Source organism: Gobio gobio (genome assembly GCF_949357685.1).
Source record: "Gobio gobio genome assembly, chromosome: 13".
Lineage (NCBI taxonomy): Eukaryota > Metazoa > Chordata > Actinopteri > Cypriniformes > Gobionidae > Gobio > Gobio gobio.
This window is the reverse complement of record NC_137106.1, coordinates 18967795-18989384: the sequence shown is the minus strand read 5'-3', so window position 1 is coordinate 18989384 and position 21590 is coordinate 18967795. Positions and strand designations below refer to the sequence as shown.

At 37.1% G+C, this 21590-nt stretch overlaps 3 protein-coding genes across 8 annotated transcripts in view; 2 read left to right on the top strand and 1 right to left on the bottom strand.

The window, feature by feature from the left end:
• The window catches only part of efr3ba (EFR3 homolog Ba), a 28984-nt gene extending 22460 nt beyond the window's left edge, over positions 1–6524 (top strand). For 3 of the 6 annotated variants that reach the window (XM_079832654.1, XM_079832653.1, XM_079832656.1), the window contains exons 18-22: positions 83–174; positions 277–325; positions 2298–2401; positions 2529–2578; positions 2775–6524. In XM_079832654.1, the coding sequence (XP_079688780.1) occupies positions 83–174; positions 277–325; positions 2298–2401; positions 2529–2578; positions 2775–2874 (395 nt within the window). In that variant the 3' untranslated portion in view covers positions 2875–6524. Of the gene's footprint in view, positions 1–82; positions 175–276; positions 326–2294; positions 2402–2528; positions 2579–2774 lie in introns of all 6 variants that reach the window. The other 3 variants (XM_079832655.1, XM_079832657.1, XM_079832658.1) reach the window with 1 other exon arrangement.
• A 362-nt stretch (positions 6525–6886) lies between these two features.
• Positions 6887–10149, bottom strand: pomca (proopiomelanocortin a; the record flags this gene model as incomplete). The annotated part of the gene is made up of 2 exons (XM_079832907.1): positions 6887–7417; positions 10012–10149. The coding sequence occupies 2 exons, from the start codon at positions 10147–10149 to the stop codon at positions 6887–6889; spliced, it is 669 nt and encodes a 222-aa protein (XP_079689033.1).
• A 1717-nt stretch (positions 10150–11866) lies between these two features.
• Positions 11867–21588, top strand: LOC307135811 (fibroleukin). Its single transcript, XM_079832490.1, has 7 exons — positions 11867–11966; positions 14816–15384; positions 18472–18706; positions 19087–19224; positions 19318–19534; positions 20710–20905; positions 21001–21588. Exons 2-7 carry the CDS (start codon positions 15001–15003, stop codon positions 21145–21147), a joined length of 1317 nt encoding a protein of 438 aa, XP_079688616.1. The 5' UTR covers positions 11867–11966; positions 14816–15000; the 3' UTR covers positions 21148–21588.
• Positions 21589–21590: the final 2 nt, after the last annotated feature.

Below are 21590 nucleotides of genomic sequence, written 5' to 3'. Positions count from 1 at the left end.
TAGTTTAATATTAGAGTGCAGCTGAGATGTTTTTTCTCTGGGATTCTCCATAGTACAAAAAAATATTGTTTTTGTAACTCAGATGAAGACAGGCTTTCCAAGAGAAAAAGCATTGGAGACACCGTTTCTCTGCAGTTAGAGATGGATTCTAGAAACAGTCCAGAGAAAGAACAGGTAACATATCTTCATTACACTGTGTATGTGTGTGTATCCACCTCAGATAATTGGTTCTACTATCAGCTATATTGTTTTCATCTATGATCTGTATCCTTACAGAGATCCACTGCAGAGCAAATAACATTTGAAACTCTTAAGCAAGCCATTGGTAAGTCTTGCATGCTTCTAAAATTGACTTGCATTAACATTGTAAGTACACTACAATTCAAAAGTTTGGGTTAAGTATGATTTTTTTTTTAAAGTAATTAATACTTTTATTCAGCAAGGATGCATTAAATTGATCAAAAGTGACAACAATTGACCAAAGTGAGATTTACGTTGTTACAAAAACATATTTTGAGATATATATTAATCACAGGATGCTGAAAAAGTATCACTTTTTCAAAATGTATAATAATGAGAAATGTTTCTTGAGCAGGAAATCAACATATTAGAATGATTTCTGAAGGATCACGTGATACTGGAGTAATGATGCTTGGAAATTCAGCTTTAGCATCACAGAAATCAATGTATTTTAAAAATGTTTTACTGTATTTTTGATCAAATAAATGCAGCCGAGGTGAACATAAGACTTCTTTTAAAAACATAAAAAAATCTTACAGACCAAACTTTTTAACGTTATTGTGTAATTTTTATAATGATGTCTTTAGTGTTGTTAGAAATGTCTCTCTGTCTCTCTGCCCAAAAATGAAAATGATGTCATTAATTACTCAACCTCATGCCGTTCTAAACCCGTAAGACACTCGTTCATCTTTGGAACACAAATGAACGTCTTTTTGATGAAATCTAGAGATTTCTGTCCCTCCATTCACACTTCACAGCCTATGCAACTACCACTTTCAAGCCCCAGAAAGGTAGTAAAGACATCATAAAACTAATCCATGTGACTCCAGTGGTTTAAACGTACATTTTATGAAGCGCCGCGAATACTTTGTTTGCACCTGGATTTTTTTTTTCTTTACTACCTTTCTGGAATTGAAAGTAGTAGTTGCGTAGGATGTCAAGATTTGTGTTCCGAAGATGAGTAAATTACGGGTTTAGAACGACGTGTAGTTGTCCTTTAAAGGGGGGGTGAAATGCTGTTTCACGCATACTGAGCTTTTTACACTGTTAAAGACTTGGATTCCCATCCTAAACATGGACAAAGTTTCAAAACATTTTTGGGACGTTTAATGGAGTATTTCTGTGCCAAAAATACTCCTTCCGGTTTCTCATAAGTTTCGGAAAGTTTTTTTCGAGTATGGGTATATGTGACGTCAGATGGGGCGGAATGTCCTTGTACGGGCCGTACGGGCTCTTCTCCCGGATGGGCGCGTGTGCGACTAGAGCGAGAGAGCAAACGCTTTAGGGAAGCCGGCTGCGCTGCAGTCACAGGACTTCACGAAATCAACAATGTCACCAAAGATGCATGTTTTTGGTTGTCATGGCAAGACAATCATGTTTTTCCGGAGCAGCAACGGAGTTGTGCAAGTGTTTGTTTTTACCCTGAATTTCGGCGACGATGGTTTATAAACAAGGTACAGTTCAACTCCGGATTTGTAGCACGCCTAATGCTAAAAGATGGAGCAATCCCAGCGATTAAGGTTCACGGTCGTGTGTTGGTAGCAGGCGGTGAGTAAAACTGCTTCAAATGTCTTTATGTTGTTTGCTATCGATTCCATTGTTTTTCTATGTAAACATGCATAGATCAACGCAATAGCTGCGCGCGCTCGTCATTCTTTAGCTCCGCCCGAACGATACGCCCCCAGCCGCTAGGCTTTTTTCGGAATGACTCGGTACAGCGTATCTTTCTTTTATACATATAATTAAACTAAAGACTTTTCGGAGATATGAAAGATGCAATACTACTCTATAGGTACTCAAGATTGACATGAGATTGACTGAAAATGAGTGTTTCACCCCCCCTTTAATGATTTCTATAAATTATGATTAATAATCCTTTTCAGTAAACACAAATGACTGGAGAAGACATGATACAAAAACATTTTTGTTAGTAGTAATATCATTAAATGTAACTAAACTTTTTTCTAGACCATTTTCCACCCTGGTCTGTGGCAGTTAGCACATAATCACCCGTGTGTGTGTGTGTGTGTGTGTGTGTGCGCGTGTGTGTTCAGTAGACAGCGTGAATGTGGAGGAGCTGGAGAGAGAGCGCAGAAGGCAGGTGGTGGAGAGGTTTCAGACCGCTCCATTTGAGGAGATTGCAGCCCACTGTGGGGCCAGGGTGAGTCCTCTATTTCTAATTTTATCATCAGAAAACACAAACACAGCTCTTCTGTTCAGCTCCTACATCTGTTCATTTCTTTTTACATTGTGCATGAACTCTCCACCTGTACTGTTTTTTTTTGTAGGCTTCCTTATTGCAGAATAAACTCAACCAAATCTTCGAAATCACAATCAGGTACATGATCTTCTGTAACAGTTTGTAAATGAGCTTTCCTAAACATTCAATTGTTCATAAAGGACAATATATATGTAATATCCATATAAAAATACAAACAGTATGAATCGACTACAATAAAAAGATGCTGTATTGTCTGTCTCATGTGATTGACATCTGTTTCATCTTTCTTTCTCTCTCTCTCTTGGTTGAATAGGCCTCCGCCGAGTCCGTCTGGCTCTGTCGGCAACGGTCACGGCCGGACCCGCTCCATACCCGTATATGAAATGACGTTTCCAGACCTCTGTGTATACTAAGAGACCCTGGAGTTCCAGTCACCGCACACAGCTGTTTTCATCTCACTATTATCACTCCTTCTCAATGTCCAGGTGTAACTATGTCTTCTAAACCATGTCCTCTAGTGCAGTGGTTCTCAACTGGTTTGGCCATGGCTCCGACATTGTCCCGTGGTCATTAAGCTGTGACCCAATTAGGTCAAATTCCTAAAAAAAGTATATAAAAAATGTCTATATACACACAATTAGCCTATAAAATCATAATACATTTGCTTTTATATTTGCTTTACTCACACACACACACATCAATTGTAAGAATATGACTAATACTGATGAATAAACAGTAAAAGGCTATTAAATAACAGTCCTAAACTACTTTTTGTTAATACAATAAGTAAGCAAGCCGCCGAAAGTAAAACATACAAAATAACACAAAGTGAAAATAAAGTGCCATTTTGTGGTTACGGAAACAACATTTACCATGGTAAATACACAATACTAACATGAACTGTTGATGAAACATATGGACATTGATCCTGATGAATAGAATGAACATTATATTTGCATGCAAATCCGTTGCAGCTTATACACAAAGTACCTGTTACATAATTTATTGGTACTTTTTGTAATTTCATGACTTACTAATTGACAACATAACTACGATGTTGCATGCTTATAGTTTCTGTGATAAGTGATATACTGCACACACAGCCGCATTTGCGCGCTACGAGCAAAGCATTAACGGCTGATAAAACAGAAAAGTTTGTTTTTCTGAGGTGAGAATTTTTATTTCGTTATGAAATAAATGTTAGAATAATGACACCGACACATTGCCTGACAACATCTCATCTGACCGCAGATACTAAATCAGATACTAAAGTCTCACATCAGAAAAACATAGAATTACGTTTGTTGTTTCCTTGACTGCACACTCCGCAACCCACTCAAAATGGTCTTGCGACCCACCAGTTGAGAAACACTGGTCTAGTGTAATATCGGACTTTAGATGAGGATTATGGCTGTACTTTATCCTGAGGTCTATTTATGCCAACAAAGACAAAGAAACCAAGAGAATATACCATGTTGGTTAAATATGCACTTAAACACTTAGTCTAGATGAAAAAGGGCAGAATTTATTGACAAATGATCGTATCTTGTCTGCGTAGAAAGTCTGTTGTTCAGTCTGTTGTTCAGAGCAAGTGATTGGTTTTCTTGTACTACTAAAAAGTAAAGCTGCCTTAAATTTTGTATCTTAAGTTAAGAACATTTGTTTAAGAATGTCCTGATGTTTCCAAAAACTTTTTCAATGTGTGGGTTCAAAACAGTTCAGCTAAATACAAGCTTTGTTTGCATGTTTAAACGTCTCTACATGCTGCAATAACAGTTGTATTTAAAGCAATAATTATTGAATTTACAAAATTTTAACTCTTGGATAGAAGCTGAAGAAGAAATGCATAAAATAGTAAGTTTCCAGTTCAACCGAATGCAGTTTTACAATCAGAACTGATGGTTAAAGGGATCAAATGAAAATTCTCTCTTGTCGTGCTGCCCCATATGCATGATTTTATTCTGTGGAATTTAGAGATTTTAGAGAAGTCCATATAATGCATTTGGATGGGTCCCATAAAGTTGACGCTTCAAAAAACAAGCAGAAAGAACACAATGGTGATATACGGCACCAGTCGATGAATCGATGTCTTCTGAAGAAAAACGTTAGGTGTGTGTGAAAAATATTTGAATAACATAATATGGCTCACTGTTGTTTGTTTTGAATAGTTTTTGAATATCAACGGTACCCATCCACTTGCTTTATATGGACTTACTTGGGTTATTTTTCTAAAAACCGTTTATGTTCCACAGAAGAAAGAAAGTCATAAACATCTGGGACGGCAGGAGGGTGTGAATTTTTTGGTGGAGTATACCTTTAATGACACTGTGTGTAAGAAAGTAAATGTTTGCATAGTAAAGTCAGTCCTGTATCATCATTTATTATTATATATAATCGCTGCAGTTTCCTACATCTGTAGAAATAGGTGAAGGGTAATTTGCGTAATGTTTGTTTGATTGTGTAAATTGTGAACTGATAACACTTCTTAAGGCACATGGTCACGGTAGCAAAAGTTTGGCAAAATTTTGTGAACAAAATCACATTAATGAAATTTTATCAATTTCTCGGGCAAAAAAAGGTCAACCTTTCTGTTGGTCGGCATGGAGAATTCAATCTTGAAAATTTAGAAATTGAAAACAGCTTATGTTGGGAAATGCAATGTATTTGTATTTAAAAAATGAAGGTCCCTTTTAAAGTTAAGGTGCAATCCCGCTTACCTTTGTACAGTGAAATGCGAAATTCAGTCATGTCAATAGGCAAACATATGTCCACAAGGATTACACAACAAATTCAAGTTTGTTCAACATTTAACAAGCATATTCGCCGGATTTACGAATATATACAGCTGATTGGTTTGGAAGGGACAACTAAGCGGCACTACATACAGTATTGAAAATGGGCCCGCAAAATTTTGCTGAAGTTTCGCTAATGTGACCACACTTTTAATGCAAAATGCCCAAATGGGTCTAAAGGGATCAATAATCTCCCTTTTTTGCCATGATATGCGATTAATTTGTCGCTTGTACAGTGTTTCCTTTCCTTTTGCAAAAAATTTATAAATCATTTTAGGTTTATGTGTAACGGAGGCCAGCTAGCAAGAGCTGTGCTGCAAATAAACCTCACTCCCCTGGCCTGACGAAGCGCATTAGCAAATGATGCTAGAGGCTGCGGTCTTTAGCATCCCTGTTAGCGTGCCCATTTCCCATGCAGATGACGCTGGTTCGAATCCCGCTCGCAGCGGTGTGAGTAGGACCAGTTACACTGGTGCCGTGACCCGGGTGGAACTGAGGTTTAGGGGGGGTGAGTGTAAGGAGGCCAGCTAGTAAGAGCTGTGCGAGTAAACCTCTTCCCCTGGCATCAAGAGGCGCACTAGCGAATGACGCTAGAGGCTGCGGTCTTTAGTAGTACCGGAGGGGTTACATATGTCAAGAACTTGTTCTCCCAGATTTAATCGCAGCACTTTAAAGCTCACTGTGTAAATGTGGTGTATGCCGAATATACTTCATGTTGTGTGAAATTTCATCTTGACGTGCTCTTGTCTAAAATTTGATGGTGTTATGTGTTGTCACAAAGTTTTTTTTTTCTTCGTAAAACCCATGTATTTTTCACAGTTCTTGAGTAATTTTTTAGGTTGGTGTATTTTATTTTTTTTGCCTTGAATTTATTTACAAGCATAAAAACAAGCTGGTTTTATCTTCTGTCAATATGGCTATGATGTTCAACTGATGGAATATTCTAGAACGCTTACATGTTGAGGTGATTTTGCATGTATGAAATCAAGAATCAAAGTTTAGTCTTTCCTTGTCAGCTGCTGCATGCATTGGGTGTTTTGTCTGTGCTTTTATCTTTTTTTTTTCATTTAAATTTTTAATCAGTGAGATCATTACAACACTGTGGATTGTAATTAGTCAACCTGTGTTTAGACACTATCACTGCAAACGGATATGACTTCAGAACTGTGTTCTGTGAATGTTTGCCTACATGAAATCATTAAGTGATGTACATATGTGGTGTGAATAATAAGAATATCAATTAAAGACTAATTTTATGAATTCAAAGTCTGACCTGTGTGTATAGCTTTATTGGCAACTGCACATACTGCTGAATGATTCTGATGTGTGTTTGTTTCAAAATGAACAATTTTTCAGCTTGAAACAATCGTTTTATGTCACATTCTCAATTTACAGTATAATACATTTCAATAAATAATCTAAAACTGCTGCTCCTTTAGCTTCTAAACCAGTATTTAATCACCACAGCATTTCTATGTACAGAATTCAGAATTTATTGTTGAATACAATGCGAATAAACTCTAAAGCATCAAGAATTAAGTGCTATTTGTAACATCACCCACCCGCTTTTGTTTGACTATGCATGATAAGACCCACTCATCAACTCCTCTCCACCCGTCCCATTCAAATCCCCTCACTGATCCTTCCTCTGGTGCTCTTTGTTTATGACGTTTTTGAAGAGTGTGAGAAGGGGTTTCTGACTGCGCTCGTCCCAGGACTTCATGAAGCCTCCGTAGCGCTTGCTAGCAGGCGGGCTGCTCCAACGGAAGTGGTTCATTTTGTAGGAGCCGTCCTTTTTCTCCTGCTGATTTAAAGCGTTCTCCTCCTGGGGATAGTCGACCTCGTTGGTTGCCAGCTCCCGCCTCATCTCACCCGGGAGAGCCTCAGCGGATTCCTCCTCCACGCCGTTCGTGTACACCTTGATGGGCCGACGCTTGCGGCCCACTGGCTTTCCCCAGCGGAAATGCTCCATGGAGTAAGAGCGCTTGTGCTCATGCCGAGTGCTGGAATCTGGGTCCATTTGCTCAGCAGTTGCGAGGTCAACTAGGGACAGTGGTGTGAGGACCTCATTTTGCTCCGGCTCGGAGGGAGGCTGCAAATGGCTTTCTCCGGGGTAGACGGGCGTTTCATCTGTCAGATCAGACCTGCATAGCTGTATGCATTCCTTAGGAAGAGCAAAGCAAGAAGAAACGATAGAATTAAAAATGTTCAATGCAAGTGAAGCTTTAAGAACAGTAAATTATTACAACATTTGGGTCATGCCTTTGTCAGCAAATTTCAAATACAAAAAGACAAATCAGAGAAGCTATATAAAGGGCACTCTTTAGCTATGCATTTATTTTATTTGACCAATGTCCACATAGATATATCGGACTGGGAATTATGCGTTTCTATGCAAACACTATCAATGGCAAAATAAATCTGCAGTGGTCAGGTGGTACAAGTAGCAGCTTTCCGAAAATTCCCAGTTTACAAGCTGTAATTGAGTTCTACAAGGACGTGATTTAAAAAAAAAAAATATCGTAACTACAGTAGGCTAATTGGTCTGAACCATAGAACGTAAAAAAATATGGATGACACGTCTTCACTATCTTCCACTGAAGAAAAGTGAAGCCGCCAACGTCCGAATATGGCGCTGACATCTTGCACAGATTTGGGACTGAGTCTGCGCAGTAGAGAGCAGGAAGTAGAGCCGCGATATCAAAAGCGTGCCCAGACTCTCGCAGATGCAGAACAATTCATTATGTTGGTGTGAAATAGACAGTTTTGGAAATGTAGAAATCAAAGCTAAAGCTCCAATCTCCAATCTTAGTGCTTCAGTGACAACTTCACTCAGAAAAGCTGTCAATCTCAGCTTTCAATCGTGACAACTCCCCGTTTTTATAGCATAAAATAACTAACTAAAACCAAACTTATTTAAAAAAACAAACACTTGAAATGAAATCAGTGTGATAAAAACTGCCTAAAATGACAGAAGCCATCTTTAGGAAAAAGTTTACGCTTCAGTTTTCAACACAAGTGCGGCAGGCTTGGTCTGAACGCACCTTAATACTGCTGGTTGATTTTCGGTAAGGTGGGCTTTAAAGAGACTGGAACGAAAACAACGTTGCATGACCAAACCGGAAACCTGGGCTCATTGCATCACTTGTCAGAGAAAAAGGTGGCATCCGAAAACCTAGGCAGCTGACTTGTTGCCTTATCAGGTAATGACTTGTAAGGCAGCATAAGCGCACGAAGGCACCTCACGAAACTGATTTCAGACAGACTTCGGAGGCAGCGCAACCGTTTAAAGATCTACAGCAAAATAAAGTGAGCTTTGGTAAAAACTAAACAAATATTTGATTACTACAGTAGTAATTTAGCGACAGAAATGACATCAGAAGTGGAAAAAAATATACATTTACAAACAAACTGACCAGCAACCGCAACTTTTTGCCATCTTTCTTTTTCTAGCTCAACTTTCACCAAATGGAACGCATAGGATTGTGGGATATCAAAGGCAGCGAAGGACACATCTATGCTGCCTTCAAAAATCGATCAGATGAAGGTCTCTCAGGAGGCAGGAAGTGAAGCTAGATTGGATTCGGACGACCCTTGATGCCTTCCTACCTTGAAATGTGTCCTAACAGCAGTATGAACTGACAGCGATATGGACTTTTAATGTAATCAGCTAACCTTTGTTATTGGCGTTTAATTCTATTTAAATATCTAAATGTTCGTGTGAAGAAGAAGAAGAAAAAAGAAGAATTTAGATATCAATCTGCATATGCGAGCTACATCGGTTATGCTCATCTTTACTCGCTCCTTTTAAGTTAAGTTATCTTGAGTAAAACAGCTAATTTATTCATGTCGCACATACAACAGACCTAAACTAGAAGCGATCCAATATTATTTACAGAATATGTAAGTTAAGTAACGCATAACCGCATAAATTATTTGAGGGAAGCCATTTGTAATGCTATCCGAAACCATAGTGGACATTATCGAGTGCACTCATTCAATCCCACATTGCACCGCAACAACGAGTGTACAGCCGTGTAATTCGCTCACTCCTTCAAGTGAACTGTATTAGTGAACTAACATAGGGAATAGTGATTGAGGGTTTAGGGGGCGATTTCAGATTTTCAGTGTTTCAGGCAGATGTGCAGCAGCAATGTACAGTATTGGAAAAAAAAACAAAAAAAAAAACACTTGTTGTAAATCATGATCTCTAAATCAAATGTATTATAAGAGACCCCAAAAATAAGATTATGAACTTGTAAATAAGCATGGGCATTTAAATAATTACAAGACCAGTAAAAATACACAATATTACTGAAAATAATACACGGATAAATTTGTGTTATTTGGGGTTACCCTTATTTAAAGGTAGAACATATCTAATGAAAAAAAAATTGGGTGGGGGAAATAGAAAATAAAAGAAAAAATGCTACAAATATTACAATATCCCCTATACTCTCTGTTTCTAAATTATTGACATTAATACTTTTTTTTTTTTCTTCTCCATAAAAATATAGCTGATACCTATTACTATATTTAGTGGCTTCTAGGGTGTGTTCTGAGTTTTGCTGTCCTTTCTTTTGCTAGGTAAAAATAGCACACCTCTTTTCAACAAGCCGCTTGATTCAGTATTGCGGTGCCAAAGTGTTAGGTGATATTTGCCTTAGCAAGCACCCCTAATAATCAATAAGAAGTACCCACAGCAAGATTTGAATTTGTGAACTGAAAAGCAGTCGTGCAAGGGATATTGCAACTCACCAAGATGCTCTCCTCAGTGGTGAGGTCTCTGCATCGAATGTTTTCCCAGCACTGAGCTCTGACTTCAGAGCCGCCCGCACACAATACAGCCAGAGCCAAGAGCCAAGCAGGACACAACATCCTCACTGCCCTCACCATATCTGATAGAACAGAATATGAATAACATGGAAAATATGAACAAAAGTTATTCAAGGGATCATTTCATTGCACACCAGAATTCAAAGAACATGTGAACAGAATGCATGTCTGGGAAATAATACTTTATAGTAATAAAATAAACATGAATCATCATGCATTGTTAGAAGTGCAAAAACCAACACAAACCGCATGAATGTTTTACCCACCTGTTGTACAGAAAGAAGTCCGCCGACCAAAGTTCTTCTCTCCTGAGATTCTCTGATCTGTCTGGTTATGTGCGCGTTTGCTTGACTCTGATGTCTGAGACCCTCATCTAGTCGTCTTTTATAAGCTACCTGTGCGTCAATTCCTCAAGGCCATGGGTGGTGCAGGTTGGAAACCCCGGCGCATCATGCATGGTACAGATGAGTAATCCATCAAAGATTGTCAGTCAACAGCGAAAAGTCAGTTATGAATGAGTGCAGGATTAGGGCGATATCTTCATTCTGATGTCTGGTTTATCAAATCATAATGGTCTTTTTCGTTTAGTTTAAGGGCATACGTGTCAGTTTACATGACTTTGGTGATTAAAGGTTTAAATGCACTTCAAATCAATTATAGGGCATGTGTTTTTTGGTGTGTAAGGGCACACAGGTGCTAATCTTATGTTGAAATGAATTGGAAGGTGAGGGATTTGAACAAGGAAGCCATCTAAGCCATCTGGGTGTATTAACAATTTATGGTAGAAGCAGAACAAAGGCTCATAATTTCACCATAAACATGTTTTGATATGAATGAATGCCAGTAACAGATTAAGCTGAGCAGACAATTACAACACATAAAATCATGGAATTACAGTATATACACATGGTCTTATTGCTGTATTTATGCCAAAAATGACAGTATATTTATAATATATATAATATATATATAATATCTTATATTTGTTTATTTGTTATATTTATTTTATTAACATATGTTATAAATACAATAAAATTCATTACATTATTCATTTGACTATGCAACATGCATATTTTAAGTAAAAAATTTGTTTTAATGTAATAAAAAAAAGTGTTTTACAATCACAAATAATTGAATAATTCTTCTTTAATAATATATTTAGTTCAGTTGTTATATTATTATTATTGTTATATTATCATTATATTAGACATCAAACTGCTACCTTGCATGTTAGTAAAATCTTCTGGAAAATATAGCTGCCAGTTTTTACTGTCCATTTTTTTAAACTTATTTTATGTCTTAAACAGCAACTTGCAAATTTATTCCTGCACCTTAATCCACTTTTAAACAGAAACCATTTGTTTCACAAAATACATTTTAAACTTGAGATCTTAGAAATGAAACACTGACAAAAAAAAAAAAAAAGAGGTTCCGGATTCTAAAGTGTGTGAGCTTTGCTCCTGTATTTTTAAATGAAATAAAACAAGTGTTAAATTACATGTCTCAGATAAATGCCAATTATTATTACTAATAACAAATAACATAATAAATGGTGTTAAAAAAAGTAGTCATGTCAATGATAAAATCACATATTTAGATATTGGATATTTAGACCGATATTTAATTAGGGAAAATCCAACATCCAGGTCAACTAACAATAAGTAAAATTACCAAGCATATATTTTACAGGCTGTATATTCACCCACACTGCACAGTGAATGTAATCCTATTAGAGAAGATTTAGAGGATAAGATGTCTGTCAGCCCATAGTAACACTGTTCGTAGGACAGCATTTCCAACCAACAGTGAGTGAGTGAAAGGGATATACTTTCTTGCCACATTCCTAATGACAAGGAGATTTGCCTGTTTGGCGAAAGGTAACTTTTCTTATCTTATTTGTTCATTTGATTATTTTTCATTTGCTGGCATTGCACATTTTACTTTAGCCTTTGGAATTGTAGGATGCATGCTCGTGAATGATGTGTGCATCTGTAAAGTTGCATCTGTTCTGACATGATCGTGCCGTTCCCAGTGCCCCTCAATGTTGAAGGGCATGTTGTACCTCTAATGATCTCTTAATGCACTTTGAGGGCAAAATGCTTGACATTAAACAATCTTCTTTCAAAATCTGCATCACACTATTCAAATAAGAATGTTGAAATAACAGCATTTATTGTTAAACCAGTTCTTATAAAGACTGCTAGGCTACACAATTGTACGCTGTACACACTAGGCCCGGTACCATTATAAGATATGAATGTAGAATCATTTACCTTTCATTAGAATGGACTATAATAGCACGCAGATAACTACTTTACTCTAAAGTCAAGATATTACTTCTAGCTCATATTTGTAATTTCACATCATTTATAAATGTTCAGGAATCATGAAAAATATTCTTCATTGATAAACACACTTTTCCATATTTCCTTACACACACCATGTATACATTATTATTATTATCAATTGCACTTGCACCACAGGTTTTACAACCTAACCGTACCTATTTTGTGACATTTTCAGAGACTTAATGGCCTATTTTCTTTTTTCTGCATGCTTCTGTATGGTGCTTTTAACTCACAACCTGATTTCTTTTTTTTTTTCTTTTTTTTTACAAATTAATAATTTGCTTGTTTGAATGTTTTTAAAGTCTCTACACCCTTAATTTAGTAGTATGGATGCAATCAATTTGAAATATGCAAAATGTCAATGTATTTCTGTATTTAAATTTTCCATACCAAATGTGCAACATTTGGAGCAAAATCCTAATTCAAATTCAATAATATAATTTAAATTAATTTCCTACACTAGTTGCATTTTCAATTCCACATTGATTTTTTCTACATTCACTGTGGGACATTTAATAAAAATACAATCGTGTCTATGTGAGTGTAAATGCAATTAAGAAAAATAACATTTATCATTTTGCTACATTTTTTTACATATCTAATAATTTCTGTAATACATTTTCATTTTCCAACTTATAAAACGTTAAAATATGTTTAAATTATGTTAAAACTAGTGTAGAAAATAGCAAAATAGCATTTTACTCCAAAAGTTGCACATTTGGTATGGAAAATGTAAATTTAAATACAGAAATACCCTTTTTACAAACTGCATTGCATTACATTTCAAATATAATATTACCGTATGCAAATTAGCCACCGCCTCACTCAATCACACCAGCTCGGAATAAATTACCTGATCGTTCGGTCAACTAGTAAACGCAAGTAGCCTACGCAACACAATGACAAAATGGAAATATTGGTTTAATTCTGCAATAAATGTTGGAACCTTAAACTGATTCAGAAGAAGAGGAAGAGCAAATTATACAGGGTCGAAGTATCAGAATGGTAGGCTAGTGCGTTTTATATTACTCTCTACAACATCGAACACATGCAGTAATTGATATGCTTAGCCTTAGGCTTGACTACGTTATCAAACAGCTAATCATATGTTGCTAATATTACACAAACCTTGTTTCATTTCGCCATCGTAGAGTCAGACAGAGCCTTCTAAAAATCAGCATCCTAAAAACGCTTTGAACATCGTAGAAAGTCAGTAAAAGGCATGTATGGGCCTGCCCTGATTGGTTACATTTATCATGGTAGTAAACGGGCGGAGCAAAACCGTGTTTTTTTAGACACTGCAGTTTTAAAGCCACAATATGTAATTTTTCGATAATAATATCAATATGTTATTTTTCGTTTATTGAAAACAAAGGCGTAGCTTGATGATGCCTTGATTTCGCAGAGCTTTTATAATGCCAAAGACGACCGCTTCTGCTTCTTCCGTTCATGTGTATGTGGCGTAACAGTGCTGTTTTATCATATTAGATACATACATTATTTGAGTGTCTTGTAAGTTGTTATAATGCTACTCTGTGCATTCGCTCAGCGACTACTATGAGACACTTCTTGCACTCTGTAGTAAGATAGATCGATATTAGGCATGGTAAAACATGGTAGGCTACTCGCTGTAAATCAAGAAAACGAGATTAAAACAATAAAGACTTAACTGTGTTGAGCTATATAACAATTATTCGTTTTCTGTCGATGTATGTATCCAAACAGTTGCTCACCTGTCTAATAAAACACATAATATATTAAAGCGTATTTGGTGTTTCCATGGTTTCTACCAAATAAAACCATAAATCGAGGGTAATGCAGGTATGATGTCACTGATAGGCGATGCACGGACACGGTCCGTGTCCTGGTTAAAATTGATTAGGCTATTTCTCTGGATTTAAACATTCTTGGAAACATTTGGGATAATTTAAGTACAAAAGTCAACAAAATATATATCATTGTTCTAGTGGTTTTTGGATATTTTAATCCAAAAATCTTACATATTGTGCCTTTCAGTAGAAAATACTCAGCAGTGACAGATGAATTTGCACATGGTTTTTCTTTAAGCATATTAAAATCACCACATAGACATATACCCAACATTAAAAAAAACTTAATTTTCACCACAGGAGGTCTTTAAAGAAATAATAAAAGATTATGTTGAACTACGAGAAATGTCATTATTTTCATGAGCCTTTTTTCTTATATCATGATATAGGACAGTTGTCTCACTCTGATATTTTTGACATTATACCCCAAAAATCAAAATTAATTTTAATTTGAAAATGATATAGTCTTTATGAATTGCATATCTATGTATTTTTGTGTTAATAAGAGTCACATAATTTACCTATTGATTCTATTATTTCTTTACACAGAATGCTGGGTGGCAATCTGTTTAGGATCTCAATTACTTCCCATCTGCTCCGGAGAGGTCCTGTGACAGCATTAAACCATGAGGAAATAAGCTTTACCAGTCTGAGAACCCAAACAGATTTCAGGGTCTGATGAGGATTTCACTCCCTAGTCCTTACTTTTCTGGAGCCCTTCAGTCTTTTGCAGAATGAGGTTGTCTCTGCTGTATGCTTTGTTACTCTGGGCAGCATGGGCCCTTTTTCTTGTTGTCAAATCCAAAGATGCTGTTGAAGAGTCTAAATCCACAGACACTTCTCAGACTAGCACACATCGAGTTAGCAGTGGCCTAATGCAGTGTGGTGAATACAGCAATGAAGTGATGCCAAATGGACAGTGTCGTTTAATAGCCACGTTACCCCAGCTGGAGGAACAGCGGTGTCCTGACATGTTCCGCTGTACAGATGAGGTCTCCTACTGGCTGCGTGAGAATGAAGAACGCAAGCAGCAGATGCAGGACCTGAAAGAGACCATCTCAGAGCTTCAAGAGGAGCTGAGGAATCACAGGCATCGCATCAAAGTGCTGGAGTTGCAGGTAAGAGCTACAGGCTTTTAGCAAGTATGAGAAGCCCCTTCCTCTTTCCATCATATATTTCTCATGACATTCTATATTTTTAAAGTTGAAATGAGTCATTTCTGAGTGCACCCAAATGCCGATGGGTTCTAAAAACGGATTCTTCGGTTCTTGGACAGTTCTTGGTTCATGACACCCAGAGCAATATTGGCACATATTGTGATTTTATAGCCTAAGGGTCACTGCGCTACTTTTTCATTGTTCTTTTACAACCCCAAATCAGAAAAAGTTGGGACAGTATGAAAAACGCAAAAAAAAGAAACATGCACTAGATGGATGTGTTTGACTCTTGTGCTCACGTCTCGCATCTTTTGCAGCTTTATTGTGCATGATAAAACATTCTAGGGCTGCATTTAACTTTTAGACATGTACTCGCAAACTTCCCCAAGCACTTCCCCTCGGGGGAATCCCCACCGCCATTTTGAAGTCTGTTCAACTTCGTGAACGAGGGAAGTTTATTTTGATGGACCCTCAAGCTATAATAAAAGCTCTGCGAAATCAAGCTACGCTTTTGTTTTGAATAAGCAACCTCTAGCGGCAAAAAATTACATATTGTGGCTTTAATATAGTCATAATTCATATTTGTTTATATAAAAAAATATTGAACAGCCCAAGCATATACAGGCCTATAGAATGGTGCGTAATATAAATTGCTAAGGATAAAAAAACTGTAAATAATAAATCAGCTTTGGGGATTCCAAGTGATCAAGGGCTTAGGCCGTTCCATTTAAACACATTTCAAGGGTTCTGCTAGTAGTGAGCACTTGTGCAATATAAGCAATGACGTACATTCTTGTGAACGAGACGGGGGGAAGTTAGCGAGGGAAGGGAATAAAAAATTGGACTTAGGCCCTGTCCCAAATGGTACACTTCATATGCACTTTCATTCTTGTGGACAATGGCTGCCACGTGCGCATGTCCGTTAAGTCTACAAGACCGTACGGTGTCCCATTTGCCATTTTAGGTTTCAGAAGAGTGCTTGCGAGCGCCCCCTTTGCGGTCGATATGCGTCCTCGACGCACACTTTTGCTGAACCTGCTATGGTGCGAGCTCCACAGCAGACTTCTTCCCGACAGTCAAAGCGGCGTTAAGTCACGAAAATGTGGACTCATTGGAAGTCTGCTAGTGTTTAGGGTGCCATTTGGAACAAGGCCTTAAACGCAGCCTCAGAATGCAGCACTCGAGTTAAACGATACAGTGAACGAGAAGGGACATGTTCAGTTTACTTTGTTTTGTCGTGACCATTACATCGTGGGAACATAATATGTTGTGGCCACAAAATCATTTTGTCGAGGTAACGACATCCTGAAGTCGTGGCTTCGAGGTCCTATGTTGAGGGAAAGACATCCTTTTCTCATGGCCATGAGTTTAATGCACAAACAAACCTGAGTGACCATAGCAACCTGGGATTATTACAAATTGAGATGATTCAATTCATTTTCATTGTTTATTTACTTAGCAAAGTATCTTTATATCACGTTACATATTAACAGCTGTGCTACACCTCTGTATTTTGCACTCCATCTTAGCCTTTCAAGAACCCAGAGACAAATGTTTTGGTAGTGCACTGTTTCTGTACTAATGCCTCCTTAACCCTGATCAATTACTGGATTAGAGCTGGAACCTGTCCCATAGACACATGATCAGTAGTGAGCACATTAGACGCGTTCCCTCGGTCAAAATCGTCCATCAAAATAAACTTCCCTCATCCACGAAGTTGAACAGACTTCAAAATGGCGGTGGGGATTCTCCCGAGAGGAAGTGCTTACGGAAGTTTGCGAGTACATGTCGAAAAGTGGAGTTAGATGCAGCCCTAGAATGCTTTATCATACACAATAAAGCTGCAAAAGATGCGAGACGTGAGCACAAGAGTCAAACACATCCATCTAGCGCATGTTTACATAGTAAAACAATGGAAAAGCTGCAGTGTAATGCAAAAAATAGACCTTAGTGTCCAGAGAAGCTTTTTATAAAACTTGAATTTTTTTTAACTTGAGCACCTCGTTTTTTCATTGCCAACAATGCTTTTCATTCCTGTACAAACACAATATGCACAAGCTGTTATATGTATTTCTTACTGTTGTTAGCAACACCAAACAATGTAGTTTGTTTGGCCTTTATACTGAAGCGGAAATGACCTATATTTTCTTTCATAATTCCCATGTTGACAATGTTAAAATACATTTTAAGTAAAGAAGCTTCTTGTTAGTCTTCTGCTGTTTTGAAGTATTGTTGGTCATTTGTTATCTTTTAAGATTGAACATTGGTCTGGGGAGTCCGCTCTGTATTTTCTACTGCAAATGACACTGTACGAAATTGAATAGTCCTTCAACCAATCAGACCACAAGAAGCGTGATCAACGGGCATAGTTCAAATTAGAGCCGTTGAAAAACTTTCTATGGCTCTGGTTCAAATGACTGTACGAAATTGGATAGTCCTTCAACCAATCAGACCAACGTTCCATTGCTTCTCTATCCGTCATTGTGTTAACCCGGCCAATAGCGCGCCAGGTGGATAAGCCGGTTTGTGATTGGTCCCTGCAAACTTGTAACAGAAGCAGGATAGAAATATGTACAGGTTTCCCGCCTGAGCTGCAGGGCGAATTCAAATCTGGGTTTACCCAGTCTAGGTAATTTGGGTATTTTACTCAAGTATTGCTTAAACAGAATGCTTGTGCTCTTACTCATCCAAGACAATTTCAATTAGACCTTTATAGAACATTTAGATCTCACATATTTCTTAGGTCATTGTTGACTTAAACATGTCTTTTTATTACAAAAAAAGTTACACAGTTAATTCAAATGATTCATTGATTCGCTTTCTTCAAAAAAGGCACTAAATGAACTTAAAAATGACAGTTAGTGGCAGCATTTTTGACCATTTTCACAAAACTTTCAGATCCCTAAATGAACAATGTTACCAGATTAAGCTAAACTGTGTTAGTTTTCCATTTGTTTTCCTGTCCAAACAAAAGATGAGCTGTGTCCTGACTGTCCTCAAAGTACACTGTGATTTGAATTGCTGAATGTTATTTCTCTGTGCTGGCAGAGCGAGGAGAAGTATGGAATAAACTCGTCTTTAGAGCATCGCTTTCTCACGCTGCAGCAGATCTATGAAGAGGCCAATGCGCTGCTGCACATCCACGGATCACTCATCTATGACATGCAAACACAGATTCGCAACCTCACTATGATAGTAGAGCGCGTGAGGCGCAATCCTGGCTGTATGATCAATATCATCCGCACAAGCCCGCTTCTCAGCGCCCAAGATACCCTTCACCCAGGTCAGCAATATAGGTACTGAAGAGCTTACAGGGAAGTAACATTTTGAGAAAATCTTTCTTAGATCATTAAAGGGATAGTTCACCCCAAAATGAAAACGATGTCATCGTTTACTCATGCTCATGTTCCAAACTTGATGACTTTCTGCTGAAAAGAAGATTTTTTGAATAACTTGAAATAAAATGAAACAACACTGGACCACACTGACTTTTATTGGATGGACAAAACAACCCCTCTCCCCTATATATTTGGGTGAACAGTCCCTTTAACTGATGCACAGTTAAAAACAATACTATATTCACTGGCATCTCAGAACTCAGTACTGAAATATTTGGACATTTGTAACAATAGCTTGATTTTGATTTAATGTTTATTTCCTCAGAGGTTCAGCATGTAAGAAACTGTCCAATCGACTGCGCATCACTGTACTACAATGGAGTCCACCGATCTGGGATTTTTACGGTTGTCCCCTCATTGGGATCGACTCCAGTGGAAGTTTATTGTGATATGGAGACTCAAGGTTCGCCTTTTTCTAATAAAGTGTTTACAGACGGGTTAAATTATGAGCATTAGAGGCTGTTATTTGAGATTAAAGAACCATTCTTTGGACCAGGAGGTGGATGGACCATGTTTCAACGTCGGCAGGATGGAAAGGTCAACTTTAACCGCAAATGGACAGAATACAGGGATGGCTTCGGAGATCTGCATGCCGAATTCTGGCTGGGAAATGACCACATCCATGACATCTCCAGCCAGGGAGAGTATTCCCTTCGCATTGACCTCGAGGACTGGAATGGCAAGCACAAACACGCACTGTACCAGAACTTCTGGTAAACATTTGGAAAGATAGTCTGAATATTTCAACTAAGAAAACGTATTTATTTTATTTCAGTTGATAAAATGATTTAACAATATTTTAATAATATGAAATATTATGAATACATTTAAATGAGAAAAACGAATAATAATAATTATAATATGAAAGCTTAGAAATAATTACAATTAATAATATTAATAATAATAAAAATAATTATAATATGGAAGCTTGTTTCTGCAATTTTTTTTACTTTTTATCCCGCAATTGCAAGTTCGCACAATTATTACTTTTTTTCTTAGAATTACAAGTTCATATCTCACAATTATTACTTTTTTTCTCAGAATTGAGATACAAACTCGTAATTAAACAAGGTAATTGCGACTTAATTTCCAAATTTTGACCTTTTCTCGCATTTCTAAATTTATAACTAGAAATTCAGACTTTTTTCTCAAACTTGTGATATAAACTTATAATTAAAAAAGGTAATTGTGACTTTTTAATCTCACAATTCTGACTTTTTTCCCCCTCGCTGTAGTGTTTATATATCACAATTCAAATTTTTTGCAAGTTTATATCTTGCAGTTCGGACTTTATCCCCCGGTTTCACAGACAAGGCTTAAGCCTATAGTCCAAGACTAAAATGCATGTTTGAGGTGTTTTAACTGAAAGCAACTTGCACTGACATATCTTAAAATATGTCTCAAGATGCACGCCAGTAATGTTTTCTTCTAAGGCACGTTTATAAAAGCTACTTAAAATTGAACTAAGGCCTAATCCTGGCTTAATGTAAGCACTATCTGTGAAACCAGGCCTAAATCTTGCAATAATTTTTTTCAGAAAAAAAAAAGTTGCAATTAGCTTTTTTATAGTTAATTCTGTGGTGGACACAAGCTTCCATATTATAATAATATGAATTAAATGTAATTAAATATTTGAAATCATTTTAAACACAATATTGTATTAAATATTTAAATATTCAAATATTAAAATAAAAATTATTAATAGTAAATTATAATCATTTATGCATCCTTTATACCTGATCTGAAATGCTGCCTTGTATTGTTTTCATTTCTTAAGTGTTCTTACAAGAAAATAAAGTCCTTACAGATGCACTGACCAATGAGAAGGGTGACATGAGATGCATTTTTGTAAACCACTCAAGCAAAAATAACCGTCTTGCTTTGGCAGGATTGAGAATGAGGACAACCACTACCGTCTCCACGTATCGGGATTCAGTGGCACAGTTGAGGACTCGTTTGGTTGGTACCATGACAAGCAAAGCTTCAGCACTCCAGACACAGGTGACATCTGTGCTGAGATATCTCACGGAGGCTGGTGGTACCATCAGTGCTTCTTTGCCAACCTCAACGGAGTGTATTATAAGGTCGTATACAAATGAAGGAAACATTTAATCATTCCCAGATATAAAATATGAGCCAGACCATCTTAACTGCGTCCTGTGTTTATCTTGACCACCAGGGGGGGCGTTACTCTGCCAAAGGGAAGAATCTTCTGGGGCCTGATGGGATTGTGTGGTACTCATGGAAAGACTCAGATTACTATTCCTTGAAGAAGGTGAGCATGATGATCCGCCCACGGATATACAAGCCCCGCCTCTCTCCATAACCACGCTTTAGGCCTGTGTAAAACAATACTGCTGTGACATCATTGGGCCATTATTGATTCTCCGTGGCGAAACAATTACATAAACTGTGGATAAAGGGAAAGTCCCAACTGGATATTCAAGATAAAATATCAACATTTCTCATTCTGGATAATCATGTCTCATAATCTTGGTCTTTGATATACTAAAAGCAATGTAATGAAACTAAAATAAGCAAATGTAATTATAAAACATGTATTAGATTATCAATAATTTTTTACTTGCACAAAAGGAGATTAATATACGATTGGTACATACTATGCGTATGTTAATTGGTGTTACTGTACATTTACTTTGTTCGAAATGTTCAGAGAAAATGTTTTTAATATACTAGCGCCCAGTTGAAACAAACCCCTTAAGTTAAGAAAACCTTTTTTAATTAATTCATCTAATTTTTGTAATGTAA